The sequence below is a fragment of the Sinocyclocheilus grahami genome, unplaced genomic scaffold (genome assembly GCF_001515645.1).
Source record: "Sinocyclocheilus grahami isolate Dianchi unplaced genomic scaffold, SAMN03320097.WGS_v1.1 scaffold307.1, whole genome shotgun sequence".
Taxonomy (NCBI): Eukaryota; Metazoa; Chordata; class Actinopteri; order Cypriniformes; family Cyprinidae; genus Sinocyclocheilus; species Sinocyclocheilus grahami.
Window position 1 is genome coordinate 503306 of NW_015505486.1, and position 5076 is coordinate 508381.

The following is a 5076-nucleotide window of genomic DNA, read 5'->3' on the forward strand; positions in this document are numbered from 1 at the left end:
GGAGTGTGAGAGTCAATGTAACGGAAGGGTGACCTCTGGTGGCGATCGAAATGAAGTCCATGGACAGGATTCTTGACAGACAGAGACGGACGGACGGACGGGCGGACGGACGGATAGATAGATAGATAGATAGATAGATAGATAGATAGATAGATAGATAGATAGATAGATAGATAGATAGATAGACTGTATAGAACGAGATGATAGACAGACAGACAGACAGACATTGATAGACAGACAGATATTGACAGACAGACAGATACTGATAGACAGACAGATATTGATAGACCGACAGATACTGACAGACAGAGAGACAGACAGACAGACAGACAGATATTGACAGACAGACAGACAGATATTGACAGACAGACAGACAGATATTGACAGACAGACAGACAGACATTGATAGACAGACAGATATTGACAGACAGACAGATACTGATAGACAGACAGATATTGACAGACAAACAGATATTGACAGACAGACAGACAGATAGATACTGATAGACAGACAGACAGACAGATATTGATAGACAGACAGATATTGACAGACAGACAGAAACAGACAGACAGACAGACAGATATTGACAGACAGACAGACAAACAGATATTGACAGACAGACCGATATTGACACAGACAGACATTGACAGACAGACAGACAGACAGACAGACAAATAAGAATGAGAAAAAAAATAAGTATAAATAAAAAAGAAACTAAGTATAAACAAATAAGCAAACAAATAATTACAAAAAGAATAATCAAAAAAAGAACAAACATCATTGTAAATACATTAAATTAAATAAGTAATAAATAAATTGAATAAACAGACTAATAAATAAACAATTATTGTAAATAAATAAATAAACAGCAATTAAACTTTACTTTATTAAGCGTCCATCTGAATTTGATTTGTAAGTTAATTAGTCATTAAAAAGTTTTTTTTCTCCATCATTTAAATGAGGATCTGGCTACCAGACTGATGTGTGTTTTTCATATTAGGAAAATGTGGCAACTGTGTTGTATAAATAAATGCAATAATGTGAAACGGGATTAATTATTCTCAAGTGTTACATGTCAACTTTGGCAGTCTTAATTTATCTAAACATCTGTCAATCAACAGATCTTTTTAAAATATATTCTGGAGCAATTTGACACATTTGACGAGTACACACATATATATATATATATATTTTACTTTTCAATTTCTATAAAAATATTACAAATGTATTAAATGATTTATACTACATGAATTTATACTATTTATAATATTTTTAAAATATTGTATATTATTTATTAAATTATGTTTAACTTTACAAATATGTAAATATAACTTAAAATAATTTAAATGAATATAATACTTTAATATTAAAATATTAAACACATTTTTTTATTTATATTATGCATTTCAGAATATTGATATTAATTTATTATACTTTTTATAAGATGACTGCAGCAGCAATATTTAAGTGGAAAATTAATCACTAAACTGAGTCAAGTACGTTTCCCTCCAGTTGATTTAACAAAGCTCTTTCCATAAACTCAATCAAAACTCTGCTCCTGCCAAACACAACCCTTTGTGTCCAAAAATAGAAACTCTTCTGCCGTGCGGTTTAACGTTTCAGATGTCAAACAGACAAGTTTGGCTACAGCATGTGTTTCTCATCCATAATCAATTAACATTAAGCAAACGACTGAAGGGCAGATTTTCAGTGGCCAGATGTAATAAACGTCCTCAAATCAGATGTACTGACAGAATCCGCTCTGCAGAGCTTTATGAGTTTCCCCCTGTGGACGTGATCATGTGTGTTTCACTAATAAAGCCAATCTGCGTAATGATCCGCTTGATGGGAAAACACACGCTCTGGCGACATCTACAGGTGACAATGTGCTGCAGATCATATGCAGAAGTAAATGTGCCTCCTGGCAGTAACTTTGTATATTTGACATCATATATTAACATCAGGAACACAAGAAGCAAAAAGGTGAACAACAGCTCTGATGTTCACTGCCATTAAATCAGTTAAAGTCTATTGTAATCTGGGTTTATGTGTTGTGTGCAAATGCACTGTTAAAACCATCGGAATCAGTGTTCTTCAGTGACTTCCATACCACCTCAGCAGTGCCACAAACTGATCACCTCCATGCCACGCCGCATTGAGGCAGTAATTCATGCAAAAGGAGGCTCTACCAAGTATTGAGTACATGTACAGTAAATGAACATACTTTCCAGAAGGCCAACAATTCACTAAAAATGTTTTTTTTATTAGTCTTATGAAGTATTCTAATTTGTTGAGATAGTGAATTGGTGGGTTTTTGGTAAATGTGAGCCAAAATCATCCCAATTAAAAGAACCAAAGACTTAAACTACTTCAGTCTGTGTGCATTGAATTTATTTAATACACGAGTTTCACAATTTGAGTTGAATTACTGAAATAAATGAACTTTTCCACGACATTCTAATTGATTGAGATGCACCTGTATACATATATATATATTTTTTTTTTATATAAACTATAACAGAAAAAAACTACAAAAAAGCTTATTTTATCTCATCTATTATTTATTTGCCAATGCAACATTTCTCACTTTCATTTAGTTGAACTTGATGTACTTCAACAACTAAAACTGAAATAAAAACATTAAAAACTAGATGCATTTAAAAATAAATAAATAAACATTTAAAATAAAATTCTAAAAAAATTTAAAGAATTCTAAATATTCATGAAAACTATAATGGCAACTCAATGACACTAAAATAATATAATAATAATAAATTATTTCTATTCGAAATATTCACAACCTTATAAAACAGGCCACTTTTGACATCAACAGAAACGTCTCCATTTATAAGTGAATAATGCCGAGTTCACACTGCACGATTTTCAAACTCGTCGGATCGCCGTTGTTTTCCCACTGCGTGACTATCTGGGGTAGCATTCAGTCGCTGCTGTGTTCACACTGCACGATGGATCGGCGACAGGAGGTTACACACTACATGACTTCACAATAGGAAGAATCGCCGACAGCTCTGTCTGGTCCGCAAACTACGTTTCACAACAAAACACACGCGAGAAGTGATAAGGAAATGACGCAAGAACCTTATATTAAATATAACCCAGCACTGGGTTAAAAAGGGACAAACCCAGCTATTGGGTTGTTTTGGGTCAAAACAACCCAATAGCTGGGTTTGTCCCTTTTTACTTTTAAGTGTACTTTTATTTTATTTTGCTATGCTAACTGCGCACAATTACAGCTGCATTTGATTTTTAGCACTGCTTTTTCCTGCTGTCTACGAGCCATCAGAACAGACGTGTGACCCATTTCTAAAACAGTAAACAGAAGAGCCGGTGCTGTAGAGATTTTACCTTGCAGGATGAAGCCAGCAGAGATCCGTCTTCCTTCCAGGCCAAACCCTGCAGCTGATCCTCATGCTGCTCCAGTACTGCACACACACACATGCAGAAGATCAGCATTTAACACAAGTTCACAAACTCTCAGACGTCATATCAGTGAGGACACACACAGAAAAGCATGGGAGTGCTGGGAATCTGAGCTCAACACACACATGTATGTTAGGAGGGTCTGCTGATGCAAACCAATGCACTGGGAAAAGCTGCTGTGACGCGCCAAACACATCGCTGAGGAGAAACTAGGCATTTAAAAAAAAGGAGAAAATTACATTAGAAATCTTGCCTTGGCAACTCACTGAAATAAAATAAGTTGAAGTACTAAAAGGACTGAATTAAACGTAAAAACTGAAAATAAAAAAAGCACATAAAATTACTATAACAAACTAAAATAAAAAAGAAAACTGAAAATTTAAAAAGAAAGAGCTAAATCAATTGCCAATGCAACATTTCTCAGTTTCTCAGAGATCCAGTTATGTAATATATAAATAATACATAAACCAAAAAAAATGTGGATAATTTTTTTTATATATAAATATAAAACTAATAATAAATATCAAAAAGAATGAATAACAATAAAACATTTTTTTTTTATTATATATATTTTAAATAAATTAGTCTCAAATGAATTTTTTTTTATAAAAAACATTTTAATTAATCAACTGATTGATTGATTGGTACACAATATAATAGTATGCAAATAATACTAAAATGACTCTGGTAGTTTATTGGTTTTATTTATTCTATTTAATTAGTCTGTTTTGTTTCAAAACTATGAGAAAATGAGATAAATAAATTCTATGGTGTTTATAGTTGATTCAAATTTAAAAAATATTTATATACAAACTTTTTTTTTTTACTTGAAATAAAATAAAAAATAATAAAATAAAAAAAAAATAAAAATTTCAGCTATTTGGCGATGTAACATTTCTCCTGTTCTCAGAGATCCAGTTATGTGGCGCTGGATTGGTTTTGTTTGAGATGACAGACAGAGTGAATGAGCCTCAAGCGCATGAGAGCAGATGAAGGCAGACAGTGATGTGAGATGAGAGATGTGAGGTTGAGCAGGCCAGCAGCCATCATGGGGCCCAAAGCTCTGAGGGGCTCCTGAGCTCAAACATTTACCTCAGCCGTTCCACGCTAGACGCCAGAGGACCGTAACAAACAGCCCTGGAAACCACCAGAGGCTCGCAGATCAAACCAAACAGTGAAAAACACAGAGACAAAAACAAAAAACACACAGCAGAGACAAAAAAGCTGCAGACAAAACCCTCATGAACTGCCTTATTCAGACGCCAATTACAACTCATCAGTTCAGACGACGATCTGTCAATGGATGAGAGCATTTCAACATTTAACCCGCCTGGACTCTTCGTTTTCTTATTCTTCTTGAGAGTTCCAATCAACAAAATATTCATTAAGAGTCAAAAAATATTCAAATTGATTTTTTGTCTTTGAAAATCTGGTTGGATGTGAATTAACTTACAACACAATCTTGTTGCCTGTTAAAAAACAGCAAGTAATTTGGCTCATATTTGTTAGGAGAGAAAAAAAATGTTTTAAATTCAGCTAAATTAAAAGATAGAGAGACAGACAGACAGACAGACAGACAGACAGACAGACAGACAGACAGACAGACAGACAGACAGACAGACAGACAGACAGAT

At 33.8% G+C, this 5076-nt stretch overlaps 1 protein-coding gene across 2 annotated transcripts in view; it reads right to left on the reverse strand.

The window, feature by feature from the left end:
• Nucleotides 1-5076, reverse strand: part of LOC107601580 (coronin-7-like) — a 164555-nt gene that overhangs the window by 143820 nt on the left and 15659 nt on the right. For both annotated transcript variants that reach the window (XM_016293818.1, XM_016293817.1), the window contains one exon: nucleotides 3368-3444. In XM_016293818.1, coding sequence (XP_016149304.1) covers nucleotides 3368-3444 — 77 coding nt within the window. The remainder of the gene's footprint in view (nucleotides 1-3367; nucleotides 3445-5076) is intronic.